A 13,448-nucleotide genomic window follows, 5' to 3' on the forward strand; every position below is an offset into this window, starting at 1 on the left:
CTGGCGAGGAACTCATGCTTTGCGGCAGTAACTTTGGCAGTGCACGAGGTGCTTGAAAGAGAGCACCAGTGAGCGAGTGAGTGGGCTTAAATATGAGTATGTTAGACAGTGAGTAAGGTAGGTGGGGATGTGATAGTCAGTAAGTTAGATGCGGTCGATATATGTACATCAACGAATAGCTTCTTCTGGTAGGTAAGTTAGCTTACTTCTCGGGCTTTCGTGTATAAGTATATACCTCAGTCTCAGAGCATTCTATCTGCGTACACCAGCCTTGCTAGAGCATACATATATAAAATGCATGCCATCGCCTTCGAGCCGTCAGTGCAATCTCTAAGCTCCAGCCAACGAACATCCTTCACGTCTGTGAGATGCTCATAGGCAATCAAAATCGTATACAGATCAGGGGTGTGTGGGAAAGAAATATTCTTGCAGTTTGTGCTAAAGTGCTTCACTGAAAGGTGACGCGGTCGGCGGTGTAGTGGTGGTGATAAAAGCGGTGATGATGATGCGCACAACAAGCGCGCGATGCTGTATATCATCGATGTAGGTTGGTGGTGGTGGTGGTGGTCTGCAGCTCGGTGAGGCCTGCGCGGGAGCGTAGGGAAAGTGGCTTGCGTGGGCGGTGGTGAAGTCCCGCCAAACGGGAGTGAACTGACCCCACTTTTCCATTGCTGGAACATCCCACGGAAGCGCTGGTGTTCCGTGGAGAGGAGCGTGTGATGACGAAGAAGAAGAAGAGGAGAAGGGAGCTGCTCAGGTCGCCTTATATGCAGGATACGGGCAGTGCGTGCACGGCTTGAGGGGCTGGTGAAAGTGATGGGTTGGTTTGGCCTTGTCGACGTTGGCGTATAGCTACGTTGGTGTGAAAGGCCTCTCAAAGGAGATATAGGTAGTTTCGCACAGCGTGAACACACTGTCTGCGCACGCCACCCACAGCCCGCTGGATCGTGACAGCGCACTTTCACAGCTTTCGTGAAAGGATACATGCAACACAGGTGCCGCCGCCGACATCGGCATCAATACGACATTGACAAGAAGCCCTCTTGTATAAGTACCCCCGCTCGTCAGGTCAGCAACCGCCTCGACAGCTCAATCCTACAAAAACCCAACAACCGGCTCCGATCGCAAAGCAAGCTGTCTTTCATGAGCTGGCCCGGCTTCCCACCACACAGTCCCCAAGCAACACCGAACAGAAACGTACCCTCTCTTGCAGCCGCGGCATGAAGACAATGATGACAATGACGACGATGAAGCGCGCCACCCCCCTCCCTAAAGACCGCCATCGCCAGCCTGTAGCGCTGCTACTCTGCACCAGGCACGACCGACTGCCCCTGTTGAGAAAGCACATGAGACATGCCAATAATGTTGAGCAGTGAGAGATCTGTGCGAGGTATGTTTGAGCCCACTCCCCGATTAGAGTATATTTTTGACAAGTAGGATGCTGAAGTGTTGAATGTCGTTGTCGTCGTTATGGGGTTTGCGAAGACGTAAGTGCTTATAAATGGAGTTCCACATGTGTGAGCGAGACGGGGTCGGCGTGCATTTGTTCGTGCATCCCTTCGCATGTCGCCGGCCACTGTCTTACAGGCTGCCAAGACGCCTTTCCTGGTTATATAGCGTCTTTCACCGGGAACCGAGATCCACAGCTTAGCAAGATAGGAGACGATATAAGCAGTCTCTACAGAGTATACCTTGCCTAGCTCCTAGCCCGAGTCCCGGATATGGATGAAATGGTTTTAGAGCACATATAGATTTTATGTATCATAACTGATTCTCTTCTTCTACTCCATACAAATATTACAAGTAAGCGTAGGCTCTAACGGCGCTAGCAGGGGAGGGGGGTCGCGAATTCACAACCTGTAATGGGGATACGGATCTGTCTGCCTGCTCGAACGCCCACTATGCGGATCGGTGCAGACGGAACAGAACAGTAAAAGATACAACAAGCTCGCGAACTGTTATACCCGCGCTTAGCACGCCATCACAGAGCGCCGAAGCACTTGCCAACGCCGCAAGCATGGCAGGCAGCAGAGGCTGGAGCTGCGCTTTGTAGGGACGAGGATGATGCCAAACGTACGATCATGACGCATTAGGTACCTTTTACGTTTCTGCGGAACTGGAGCCAGAGCCGGAGCTTTCCACCCACCACCCCTTATAGCGTCCATTACCACCAAGAGCAGAGTAGAGCCTCCCATCAACTGTCCCACCCGCCATAAAAACGCCTTAAAGCAACCAAACAAGCCCAACCCAACACCCCCAACTCTTCCCCCGCCCCTCAATCTTCCAACCCACCAACCACCCTCAGCACCCCACATCAAGCTCCCCGCCCCTCCCCCTCATCCCCACCCCACCCCCTCCGACTCCACGCCGGCGCCTCATCCCTCCCCGCATCCTCCTCTCTATCCCCCTCCTCCTTGCTCGCATGCACAGTGCCAGCATCGTGCTCAGCAGGCGCATACACGGTGACGAGCTCGAGCGGCACGTCCCCCGTGTTCACGAACTGGTGCCGCGTGCCCGCCGGCACGACCACGACGTCCTGCGCGCGGATGGGCTGCTCTTTGCCGGCGACGGTGGCGCGCCCGGTGCCGGAGGTGAAGAGGAGGGTTTGGTCGACTGTGTGTGTCTGTGTCGTCGTGGTGGGGGTGTTAGCAAGGGGGCTTGTGTGGTGTGGGGCGCGTGTGCTGGGTTTTGTGTAGGTGTGCGGTAAGTCGGAGTACGTCCCAGGTCCTTTGGCCCGGCGCGGTGGTGGCGGCGGGGTGTATGCCGGCCGCGAGGGGCGGGGCATCGCAACCACAACCCTCCGCACCCCAACAAACAAGTACAAACAAACATACCTCATCGCCAATATCGCCTCCCACCGGCACCTCCATAGCCACAAGCTGGGAATACAAGCCCGTATGCAACACCTTCCTAAAGCAGCCCCACCCGCGCTGCTCCTTCAACAAGCTCGGGAAGTACTTCATTTCGTGGCGTGGCGGCCCCTCACCTTCACCCCCACCACTAGCAGCAGCGACATCCTCGCCACTAACAGCACCACCCTCACCCTCACCCTCGCCCTCGCCACCAGCGCTCCGGTTTGGCGACGCGCCCCCCGCAACCTCACGCACAGGGCTCGCGCCACGACTAACGACAGGCGTGCCAATCGGGGACGCAGCGCGCGACGTCTGCCGGCTAGACAGCGGGCTCAAGCTCGTGGTGCTGGCGGTGTTGATCCACGAGGCGCGCTTGGGCAGGTGCGGGCGCGCGCCCGTGCGGTACGCCGTGTAGGTCGCTGTCTTGAGCATGTGCGGGTTGTGGTCGACGTGGTGGGCGTCCGCAGGTGGGGTAGAGGTGTGGTTGTTGTTGTTGTTGTTGTTGTTGTTGGGGCTGTTTGAGGGCAGCGTGTACGTGTGCGAGCTCTGGATGATGGGCGAGAAGGACGACATTGTTGCGTGCTGCGTCGGTTTTAGCTAGGTAGGTATGTAGCTAAGGTAGCTAGGTGGGTAGGTACCGCTGCGCGGGGGTACGCGGGCTGCGATGCTGGGGATGGATGACGTCAGTGCTTGCTTAGCTGCGATCGCCAGGTACGCGAGATGCTTAGGTAGGTACCTAGATAGCTGAGGGGCCGGGGCCGGATCTGGACAAGTATGTATAGGCGGGTGCCGATAACGAGATGGGGAGCCGACGAGTAGCAGAGGGCGGAAGTATCGAGAGAGAGAGAGAGAGAGAGAGAGAGAGAGAGAGAGAGAGGGAGGGAGAGAGAAAAGAAGGACGAGAGAAGACACTCGGAAAAAAGGACAATAATATACATTCGACTAGAAAATTTTGCCCGTTGCCCAGACATCATCCCCAAGGGCCATAGCCGCCAAATAGCACAGAAAAAGCAGAGATTCTCAACCCTAGCGCATGCCACGGTGCCAGTCAGGCTGTCAGCCTTTTCCCCAATGCCCGCGTCACCTCCTTTCCCCAGTCCCACAAAAACGAAAACCGAGCCGCTCCAGAAAGATGCTACTACAAGCAGGAACATTTGCTCCCCCAAATGCCGAGCACCGGCTGGGCGTGGTAGCCGCGAGAGGAAATGGCCCGTCGCCAATACCAAGCAAATTTGGCCCGCTCGCCCAGCCTCGCAACCCGGCTCGGCCCGTAACAAGCGATCGTCACGCCAGCAAACTTCCCTTGAGCCGAAGGGCTGAAGGTCGCGAGAGCATCGTCTCACCGATCTTGCGTTTTGGTGCGTTCTAGAGCGGCCTCTGCGGCCGTCTTGTCGCCCTTTCTAACCTTGGTCCCTTCTTGATCTACCGCATCCTCGCCCTGCGCCTCGGCCTCTTCCAGCTCCAGTTCGATCTCCTCGCTTTCCGTAGGCTCGGGTGCAAACGTCTTGCGGGGGCTAGCGGTGCTCTCGCCCCCGGACATTTGCCATTCCATAAGCTTGGCGAATGCTCCGTCGGGCCTGCTCGAAAGCTCCTTGTACGTGCCTTCTTCGGCCACCCGGCCGTCAGCGCCGATGCAGATGATACGATCGGAGCGCTTGATCGTCGACAGACGGTGGGCGATGCTGATGGTAGTGTTGTTCTCGCGAAGCAATGAACCCAATGCCTGGTTGACAAGTGTTTCGGACTCTGCATCCAAAGCGCTGGTAGCTTCGTCCAAGATGAGAATGTCCGGTTTCTTGAGCAATGCCCGCGCAATTGCAATACGCTGCTTTTGGCCGCCAGAAAGCTGTGTGCCGCGGGCACCGACATGAGTTTCGAGACCATCGGGCTGTTCATGCGTTAGTGTTGGTCATTGTTGGGCCTTCGATAAAACTTACGAAATCACTGATGAACTGGCAGTTGGCCTTCCTTGCCGCGGCGATAATCTCAGCGCGTGTAGCTTGGGGCTTGCCATACGCAATATTCTCTGCAATTGTACCGGAAAACAGCACGGGCTCTTGGCCAACGAAGCCGATTTTGCGTCTCAGCTGCTTCGCATTCATGTTGATCGTGTCCCGTCCGTTGATGGTGATTGTGCCCTCGTTTGGCGTGTAGAACCTGAGCAGCAGGCTGGCTACAGTGGACTTGCCTGCTCCGCTGGGTGCCACGATAGCCACATTCGTTCCTTCAGGAATATCAAACGACAGGTCTTTGAAAATGGAGACTGCAGGCCGTGTGGGGTAGCTGAAGGTAACTTTATCGAACTTGATGCGTCCACGAGCTGATATGACGGGCTCGCCAACAGTCGGCGATATCGTCGGGTGTCGGTCTTGCAGCTCGAAAAGTCGACTGGCTGCGCCGACGCCCTTCATCAACTCAGAGTAAAACCCAGACAAGCCAAACATACTGGACCCAGCATAAGCGGTGTACATCAGGAAGGATGACAGTTCGCCGATACTGATAGTCCCAGACTTGACCATGCCGCCACCAACGTAGAGGACCGCCAGTACAGTCATGTTACCCATCAGGCCGGTACTGCCAAAGAAGGTGGCTGCCACCAAAGCTTCCCTTTTGCCCAACTCGAAAATCCTTTTAACTTGACGGTTGTAGCGCCCGACCTCCTGGATCTCGCCCGCAAACGCTTGCGAGGTCCGAACATTACCGAGACGCTCCTCCGCAATCTTGGTCAAAGTACCAAGGTTTCTTTGGATCTTGCGACTGATGTTGCGCATGTAGCGACCGAAGAGGAAAGCCGCGACGGCCACCGGCGGGAACATGATACCGAGAACTGCAGTGAGTTTCAAGGACACGTAACCCATCATACCGAGGCCAGCAACGCCGCTCACAAATGACCTTAGACCGTCCGAAAGATTCTGCGTGATACTCTTACCCACAATGATGGTGTCCGATCCCAAACGCGAGATCAGATCACCAACCCTGTTGGCATCGAAGAATTCCGCATTCTGAATGAAGGTATTCCTGTACAACTGGGAGCGAAGACGAGCAACAATTCTCTCACCGACAATACGAAGGATAATGATACGTCCGTAGTTGGCACCTGCTCCGACGAAAAGAATGCCTCCCAAAGCCAAGTAGAACGTAGTCACATCCATGCCGAAGAGTGTGTCTTTTTTGTCCGCCTGAGTTGCAATGTCCAGGATCTTGCCAATTGAAAAGGGAATAGACATGGAGACAGCGGAGGAGATCAGGAGGAAAACGAATGCCCACGACAGTGTCTTAGCTTCCGGTCGAGCAATCTTGATAAGTCTTACGATCTCTTTCCAGCCGCCCGGTTTACCCTGGTTGGATCCCTCCTTGCTGAGCTTCGCGCTGAGGTCCACCTTGGCGGCCTGGCTTGCCCTCTCAGACTTTGCGAAGCCTTGGTCTTCTTCTCCATGCTCCTCCTTGTCTATGACCCCTTTGCTCTTCATTTCGTCCCGGTATGATTGCCGCTGAGCTTCCCGGAGAAGCCGCGACGCGGAGAACAGCCTGGCCGGGGCCGGCGATATGCTCAAAGCTACATGGTGAGGTTTGGAGAACTGGAAAGGCGATAACCGGAGTGGCGATGTCGATGGTGCGATGGATGCCTGACGGAGGTATGTAGAAGGCGCGGAAGAGAAAGTCCTGTACAGCGGATGAAACGGACTGCACTGGCGAGCGATTGGCGCACCGGCGCAAACAGAGGACAAGAGAGCGCTCGCCCCCGAAGCGCACCAGGCGCGCTGGGCAACGAGCGGCGAAGTGCCCATGGTTCGGCGAGAGCGTCGGAGGAAGTACGGCGATAGCACTCCTTACCGGCGGATGGGGTGAATGTTGCGAAGGGATGGCACGCTCGTGGACATGGTGTGGGGGGTCTATAGTGCTAGGGTTGGCGGATCGTGGCAGGTAGAAATAGGACGGGCGCGGATGCTATGAGTAAAAGATGTCGATGATGAATGATGCCGGGTGCGCACAGGCCCCGCGCGATCTGGAAGCTTTGCGATGACAGGACCGCGCGCGACGTCGAACGAGGGCCGCCTCTGAGCGTGCGATGATGACGGGCGCGCATCTTCATGGTCGCGGGCGCATCAAGTGACGGCAGAATGGCAGGATCGTCTCATGCATAGGCAAATCATGTATGACGCGGTGCGGCCACGACATGTTTGATAGGGCAGGGGCCGAGCTCAAGCAGACCAGAACATTCCCCGCCGCCGTCTTTTGACTCTGCTCTCTTCTTACCTCGTCTCGTTGAGAACCCTACTATCTACATCGCCGAAAACAGCCGTCAACATGCCTATCGACTACAGCAAATGGGTAAGTCCGCCCACGCCGTTCCCCCGCCGTCCTCTCCATCTGACCCATGCCTCCAGGACAACCTCGAGCTCAGCGACGACTCGGACGTCGAGGTCCACCCCAATGTCGATAAGCGCTCCTTCATCCGCGCGAAGCAGAACCAGATCCACATGGAACGCGCCCAGCGGAAGCACCAGATTACAACGCTGAAGTACGAGCGCATCATCAACGATGGCCTTATGAAGCGCATTGATGACCTTCTTACCGCCCTCAAGTCGCATAAGGACTCTTCTACCTCTGACAATGCCGACCAGCTTGTTTTCCAGTCGATGATGGAGTCTGGAGGAGATCCCTCCGAAGACCAACCACCGCCGCCGCCCGAGGGCGTCCACACTCACGTCAAGGACAAGCCTACATTCTCGCGCATGATGGCAGCGCTGGTCGATTCTGTCAAGAAGACCGTCGACGAGAAGAAGGCGGACAATCGGTACGATACGTGGATTGCGGAAATTGCCGCAGAGAAGAAGAAGGTTTCGGACTTGCAGGGCGAGCTTCTGAAGAAGCTGGACGAGCTGGAGAAGGAGGAGAAGAAGCACATCACCAGCGAGGACATCCACACGGGCTTTGACTACTCGAACGTCAAGAAAGCTGCCGACCAGCCCGCGGCCTCATCTTCGAAGTCTGCCGAGTCTGTCGAACTCCTGAACCCTGGAAGACCGAACCCACCGGGCCGCGCTGATACTGGCCAATCCTCCGGTGCTGAAGGTGATATCGAGGAGGGAGCGAATGCGGATGACGAAGACAATATCCAGGCAAGCAAGCACGGCAAGCAGTTTGCTCAGATCCCTGTCGGCGACTACCGCACTTGCCTGCAGTTTATCTCTGAGCACCCCCAGATCCTGACTGAGAAGGAAACGGATGGATTATTGGTGGAGGCTTTTGACGCCGAACTGGAGCAAAACAGCAAATACGCGAACCAGTGCGTGCACCAGGCTTTGCTCTTGCAATACTGCAGACAGCTGGGCCGCGATGGAGTGGGTCTGTTCTTCAAACGGTGAGTATCACTGTGCTTTGTTTGATCGCAGGCTAATCGCACGTAGCATCACCACAAAGGATCACCAGGCCCAGAAGCTCTTCACGGATGACGTCAAATCGACCTACGCACGCATCCGCACGCGCGCTGCTGAGATTAGAGAGGAACGGAAGAATAACCCGGAGTCTGCTGAAGGCGTTGAGCAGATCCAGTTGCACGCTGTTGATCCGAACACTACCATTAACATCTCGGTTCCGGCGGTCGTTGACGAGTCGGTCCCCGAGACGAACACGGACGAGAACAAGCAGGCTCGCGCAATTTTCGAGTCCTTCCCTCCGGGGTTGCAGCGGGCTCTCGAGAGCGGCAGCCTCGACGAGGTCAACAAGGTCCTTGCGAAGATGAGCGTGGACGAGGCGGAGCTGGTGGTAGAGCAACTGGGCAACGGCGGAATGCTGAGTTTGGAGGAGGGCGTCATCGATGCGACGACCGAGGAGGGTCAGGCAAAGATGAAGGAGATTGAAGCGTCGGGGCGCATGCCAGGAGACGTAGACACGTCCAACCTCGCAGCTGACCCTGAGTAGTGTGAATGTTTTGTAGCACGATTAATCGATGTCGGTGGTCTTGGCTTTGTTTCAATCGCATGGATCATGTGCATGTGTTCTCAAACAGGGGTCCCGCTCTGGGGCTGAAAACGACCCTCGCAGATCGGCCTAGTCGTGGCCGGTTTGCGTTGATGAAGTGCACGCGCAACGAGTGTCGCCAGGCGGCAAAGAAGATGATAGGCAACGAGATTGACGGGGCCCGACGAGACATGGAGCTGAGCAGAATTTTGCGCAGTCGAGCCCCCCGCCGCCGTCCCACGCTCACGCGGGGGGTGGACACGACTAACTTGACGGGGCCTCGGAGTGGGTCGCGGCGACGGGAGGGACGGACGGCGTCACCAAGAACCCTAGGTGCCAGCCCTACATACCAACCCGTACCTTAACTTGAGCACTTCGTCTGGCCCACCATCTACTATGAAACGTCGGTAAAGCAGGTCCACGGCGCAACGAAAACCCTCGCTCCCTCAGCTAAATGAGCCCCTCCATCCACCATCGCCATGTTCAACATCTCCAACTTGGTGCAGAAGGCCCAGCAGTTCATTGATCCAAACCTCTCCCTTGCCGCTTCCTCCTCCGACCGACGACCCTCCAAAGCCTCTCTCTTCCGCCTCCAGTTTCGCCTGCCCGAGTCGCAGAACCCGCTCCAGGAGATCACCGCCGAGCTCACGCTTTCGGCACACCACACAACGCGGGGGTCGGCGGCGCAAGATGGGAGCGAGTCCGGCAAGCCGCAGGGGAACCACTATGTCGGCAAGCTACATCTCAGTGAGCAGTACCTGTGCTTCAGCACCCAGGGCTCCAGCTTCCTGACGAGCGCCAGCCTAAGCTCGAGCTCGGTGTTCACGGGGCAGACCCACGGCGCGGGCCCGGCGGGGAATGGCTTCACGTTGCCGCTGTGCGCGATCCGCCGCGTGGAGCGCCTGCACAGCCAGAGCTACATGTTTGCGCTGGCGATCACGACAATCAATGGCATGATAGACGGCAATGCGAAGGCGAAGCAAGCGGCGGGCACGCTGGTGCCGCAGAAGTTTGTCATACAATTGGCCGGGAGCCGGCAACAATGCGAGCGGTTTTGCGACGGATTAAAGAGGGGCCTACGGGACGGTGTCAAGGACGTGGAAAACCTGAGGACGGTGGTTAGGGGCTGCTACTCGGAGTATCTCCTCTCGGACGAAGCGGGCGGAAAGGGGGAGTCAAAGAAGGCCGATACGAAGAAAACGCCGCCCGATACTGGTCTCGGGACGCAGTTCAAATATCCTGGTAATCCTCGGAAGTTACGCGAACCGACGAAGATCAGATTATGGAGGGAGTACCTACGAGGTATGGTCTATATCCAGTAGCCGTTGGCCGTACTGACTCGTCACGCAGAAAACGGCAGAAACGCTACCCTCATCCGGCAACCCACTTTTCATAAGCTCATTCGAGTCGGTCTTCCAAACCGTCTGCGCGGTGAAGTATGGGAGCTCACCTCCGGGTCATTCTTTCTGCGGCTGGCGAATCCGACCTTGTTCGAAGAAACGCTGGAAAAGAATTCCGGCCGAGAGTCGCTTGCTATAGACGAGATTGAGAAAGATCTCAACCGAAGCTTACCAGAGTATCCTGGCTTCCAAAGCGACGAGGGCATCAGCAGACTCAGGCGCGTCCTGACCGCATATAGCTGGATAAATCCCGAGGTTGGATATTGCCAAGCTATGAATATTGTAGTGGCTGCACTTTTGATGTATGTCCTGCATCAACTCCTGTTGTTGACTGAGCTGATGACAGCAGTTACATGTCTGAACCGCAAGCGTTCTTCATTCTATCCATCCTTTGTGATCGGTTACTCCCGGGATACTATTCGACTACTATGTACGGCACGTTACTCGACCAACGCGTGTTTGAATCGCTCGTAGAGAAGACTATGCCCATTCTGTGGGAACATCTCGTCAAGTCCGACGTGCAACTTTCGGTCGTTTCATTGCCGTGGTTCCTCTCTCTATACGTCAACTCCATGCCACTCATTTTCGCTTTCCGTGTTCTTGATGTCTTCTTCCTGGAAGGCCCCAAGGTTCTCTTCCAGATTGGTCTTGCAATTCTGCGCATCAACGGCGAGGAGTTGCTCGATGCGGCGGATGATGGCACTTTTATTTCAGTTTTGAAGTCCTATTTCGCGAGACTGGACGAATCCGCCCATCCGAAATCGGACAACCCCAAGCTACGTGCGGTTACGAGATTCCAGGAGCTCATGGTCATTGCGTTCAAGGAGTTTGCGGGCATCACACAGAACACGATTTCAGAGCAACGCGCCAAGCACAAAGACGCGGTGCTTACCAACATTGAGAGCTTTGCTAAGCGCACATCCATCCGCAACCTGGGCTCGGATAGCAAGCGGCTGAGCAACAATGATCTGGGCTTCTTGTATGACCGTTTCTACGGCGTATTGTATGAGCGCCAACAGAGAGCTCAGCAGGCGCAGCAGGAGGCTGAGCGCAAAGAGAAAGCTAGTAGGATGAGGGCATCACAGCTCATTTCTGGCTTCGCAGCTGCCAGCGATGTTGAAAAGGGCAGAGTTGCATTGGGACCTAGTCCGACCCAAATGGACTATGACGGTTTCAGAGAGTTCCTTGCCGGTGAGTGGTATGATTCCTTTGGAGTGTGCAGTTCTGACAGATATAGGTATTGCACGATGGGCGGTGACAGACTCACCAAAGTCGCCACAAGACCAGGACAAACAATCGCATTCGTATTTTGGCAGCAGCCGTAGCGCCAAGCCAAGTGGGCCATGGGGATCAAATCCTGAGCCGACCGACCACGAGTTCATGCAGCGACTATTCCGCCAATGGGACAAGGACGACACCGGCACGCTCAACCTTCAGAATGTCGTCTCTGGCTTCGCAATGGTCAAGGGCGCGAAGGACATTATGGCTAACATTGAGTATTTCTTTGATCTGTATGATGACGACGGCGACGGCAAGGTCGATCGCGAGGGTATTCTGCGCATATCAGAAGCGCTGCTGTTTTTGTCGCGCCGCGGCCTGAACAACAACAGCTCGCCTACGACCTCGATAAGCGATCTGCAGTCTGTAGCGATTGACACGGAGTCGCGCAAGGAGAACAGCGACGAGGCCATTCTTAACAGCATATCAGCCTTCATCCGGCGGTGCTTCGAGTACGCGGATCCAGACCACGAGATCAACCGCAGCCAGCAAGAAGCCCGCGTCAAGGAAGCCACCAACAACATCAACGACTTCAGCATCGGCGACGAGGACGACGAAGACAACCTGCTCGACCTGGGCGACGACGACAAGCCCGCCAAGCCCGCCGAAGCGGAGCAAAATCCCTCCTCTCCCGTGGCCGCCGAACCCGCAAAAGAAGAAGTCTCGTCGCCCATGTCACCCAAGCCCGACGCGCTATCAGCGAACCCGGCCCTCGACCCCGCACACCCGCTCTACATCACCTTGCCCACATTCCGAATGGTGATCCTAGCCGACGAAACGCTCGAGCAATTCTTCGACTCAGCTTTCCCGAACTCGTTCCGCCTGTCAGACGTGCCCAACCCCGCCGCAAACCTGACCACATTCAGCAACGCCGGACGGGCCAGCACGAGCACCAGCGCGAGCGGCAGCGGCCTCGTCAGCACCCTCACCACGCCCACCGCCCCCTCGGGCACCGTCTCTCTCCCCAGCACCGGCGGCATCGTGCCCCCGGGCAAGGGCCTGCGCGGCATGCTCGACAACATTGTGTCAGACGGCATGCGCGTCGCCGCAGAGGTGAAAAAGCGCATGGAGGACGCGCAGCGCGAGATGGAGCGGTCGCAGGGCGGCGCGCGCGGCGCCGGCGGTGGCGGCAGCGGTGGCGGCAGCGGCGAAGACGAAGATGCTGATGCTGACGACCATGATAATGATGGCCGCAGCGTCCATGAGCAGGATCGCGACTTGCTCGAGGGCGCCGAGACGGCCGATGTCGAGGAGAAGCGCGAGCAGGAGCAGAACCTTATTGATGCTGAGGGCGGCGATGGGGCGGGTGCGGGTGCGGGCAAGGCTCCTGCGGCCGCGGGAGCGTCGCCCCAGTCGCCTTCGTCGGCGGCGGCGCAGCAGGGCGCTGTGCCCGGCGCGAAGACTGCGGCTTCTGGTTCTGCTGGGAGTGCGAGTGCGGGCGCGGGCAGAGATAGGAGCGTCAGCGAGGCGAGTGGTCGCGTCGTCGAGTTCGATACGTCTGTTTTGGAGGAGTAGGAGTAGGAGTAGGCGTAGGAGGAGGAATTGTAGTGGTAGTTGTTGTCATGGTGGTGAAGCGAAAGGAGCAGGAGCTGCGTGGGGGGGGGCGGGGGGGCGGGGGGGGGGGAGGGGGTAAGGGGGGTAAGGGGGTTGGGTCAGGCCGTCAGTAGTAGGAACAAGAGGGAAACAGGCAGGCACAGGCACAGGCATAGGCATTCGTTTGTTTGTTCCATTGTTCAATTGTTTGTTCTATTGTTCTATTGTTTGTTAGGTCAGGTTGTTTGGTTGGTTGTTTAGGTGGCTGGGCTGGGTTTGCTGGGTGTGGTGCGGTGTGGTGTGCTGTGTTGAGCGAGCATTCTTTTGTAGCAAGAGCGGAGCGAATTTGTGTATGAGTCTGGTTCTGGTTCTGGTCGAGTCTGTGGGTGAGGGGGGTGGGGGGTGGGGATGGGTGGTGAGG

General features: G+C 57.0%; 4 protein-coding genes across 4 annotated transcripts; 2 read left to right on the forward strand and 2 right to left on the reverse strand.

The window, feature by feature from the left end:
* Positions 1-2,353: 2,353 nt before the first annotated feature.
* K452DRAFT_205554 (uncharacterized protein) lies at positions 2,354-2,978 on the reverse strand (the record flags this gene model as incomplete). Its single annotated transcript, XM_033536101.1, has 2 exons — positions 2,354-2,623; positions 2,835-2,978. Coding segments are annotated over 2 exons (414 nt in total), but the record flags the coding sequence as incomplete, so codon positions are not given.
* A 1,213-nt stretch (positions 2,979-4,191) lies between these two features.
* K452DRAFT_300700 (uncharacterized protein) lies at positions 4,192-6,640 on the reverse strand (the record flags this gene model as incomplete). The annotated part of the gene is made up of 2 exons (XM_033542358.1): positions 4,192-4,740; positions 4,790-6,640. 2 exons carry the CDS (start codon positions 6,638-6,640, stop codon positions 4,192-4,194), a joined length of 2,400 nt encoding a protein of 799 aa, XP_033394864.1.
* Positions 6,641-6,925: 285 nt separating this feature from the next.
* On the forward strand, positions 6,926-8,821 carry K452DRAFT_255305 (uncharacterized protein). The gene is made up of 3 exons (XM_033538352.1): positions 6,926-7,184; positions 7,241-8,217; positions 8,264-8,821. Exons 1-3 carry the CDS (start codon positions 7,161-7,163, stop codon positions 8,775-8,777), a joined length of 1,515 nt encoding a protein of 504 aa, XP_033394865.1. The 5' UTR covers positions 6,926-7,160; the 3' UTR covers positions 8,778-8,821.
* A 282-nt stretch (positions 8,822-9,103) lies between these two features.
* Positions 9,104-13,114, forward strand: K452DRAFT_360858 (uncharacterized protein). Its single transcript, XM_033546378.1, has 4 exons — positions 9,104-10,118; positions 10,167-10,518; positions 10,566-11,407; positions 11,439-13,114. The coding sequence occupies exons 1-4, from the start codon at positions 9,296-9,298 to the stop codon at positions 13,007-13,009; spliced, it is 3,588 nt and encodes a 1,195-aa protein (XP_033394866.1). The 5' UTR covers positions 9,104-9,295; the 3' UTR covers positions 13,010-13,114.
* Positions 13,115-13,448: the final 334 nt, after the last annotated feature.

The sequence above is a fragment of the Aplosporella prunicola genome, assembly GCF_010093885.1.
Source record: "Aplosporella prunicola CBS 121167 unplaced genomic scaffold K452scaffold_21, whole genome shotgun sequence".
NCBI classification, from domain to species: Eukaryota; Fungi; Ascomycota; class Dothideomycetes; order Botryosphaeriales; family Aplosporellaceae; genus Aplosporella; species Aplosporella prunicola.